This window comes from Numida meleagris, unplaced genomic scaffold (genome assembly GCF_002078875.1).
Source record: "Numida meleagris isolate 19003 breed g44 Domestic line unplaced genomic scaffold, NumMel1.0 unplaced_Scaffold1164, whole genome shotgun sequence".
NCBI classification, from domain to species: domain Eukaryota; kingdom Metazoa; phylum Chordata; class Aves; order Galliformes; family Numididae; genus Numida; species Numida meleagris.
The window spans coordinates 1-1,092 of record NW_018362951.1 but is presented as its reverse complement, the minus strand read 5'-3'; the positions used below and the strand labels follow the sequence as shown (position 1 = coordinate 1,092).

Genomic DNA, 1,092 nt, shown 5'->3' with positions numbered 1-1,092 from the left:
CCATTCCCTCCACCCCCTCCCCCCAATTTGGGTGCATTTTGCAAAAGCTTTTGGTTCCTTATCCGGGGACTGGGCTGCCGGGTGTGATTGGCCGGGGGAGTCACATGGTGAAAGTAACTTTACGGGGTCGCCAGCTAGTAGGAGGGCTTTATGGAGCAGAAAAACGACAAAGCGAGAAAAATTATTTTCCACTCCAGAAATTAATGATCATGAGCTCTTATTTGATGGACTCTAACTACATCGATCCGAAATTTCCTCCATGCGAGGAATATTCGCAAAATAATTACATCCCAGACCACAGCCCGGAATATTATAGCCGGACCAGGGAGTCCAGCTACCAGCATCACCACCCGGAGCTGTACCCCGTGCCACGAACCTCCTTCCCCGACCGCCAGTTCAGCTGCGGTAGTATCCAACAAGCTCCGGGCAACCCGGCCGCGCACCAAAGGGGCCACGGGCAAACTGCAGGAGGCCAACACCTCTCAGAGAAAGCACAGCAGCTCTGCGAGCAGGCTGCTCTATCCACCTCCACCACCACTCCTTCCCCAGCCCCTCCAGCCTGCAACCAGCCAAACCCCGACCATCCTAACAGCACAGCTTCCAAACAACCCATAGTGTATCCCTGGATGAAAAAAATCCACGTCAGTACTGGTATGCAACTTTTATTTTCCTCTTCTGTCTTCTCCGCTCTCGGATTTTCACACCGTGCTCTCTCCCTCCCTTCCCCCCCCCCCCCTTTTCTCTCTTTTTTTTTTTTTTTTTTTTATTTCCTTCCCTTCCATGAGAGGCTTTGGGTTAGCACAATTGAACTGGATTTACGACTCCGAATGGGTAATTACACCCACCATAAATTTTATAGCCGAGCTACTGTGGGCAGCCTCAGCCATGTGGTTCGTTCTGTTATGTATGTGTGAAACTCCGAAAGCTTTGTAAGGGGTGCATAAATAATTCAGTCTTTTGAGCCAGGGAAACCCCTTCCTATTAGAATAGAAACTCTCGAGCTGCCCAAAGTTCTTTATTACCTTTTTAGCCCATTACTTTCTTCTCCCGGCTCCTCCGCTCTCCTCTCTCGCATTCCCCCTTTCTCCATTC

The 1,092-nt window shown here is 50.3% G+C and overlaps 1 protein-coding gene across 1 annotated transcript; it reads left to right on the top strand.

Moving 5' to 3' along the window:
• Window positions 1-54: 54 nt before the first annotated feature.
• On the top strand, window positions 55-716 carry LOC110390468 (homeobox protein Hox-C4-like; the record flags this gene model as incomplete). The annotated part of the gene is made up of 1 exon (XM_021381791.1): window positions 55-716. A coding segment is annotated over exon 1 (612 nt), but the record flags the coding sequence as incomplete, so codon positions are not given.
• Between the last annotated feature and the right edge of the window lie 376 nt (window positions 717-1,092).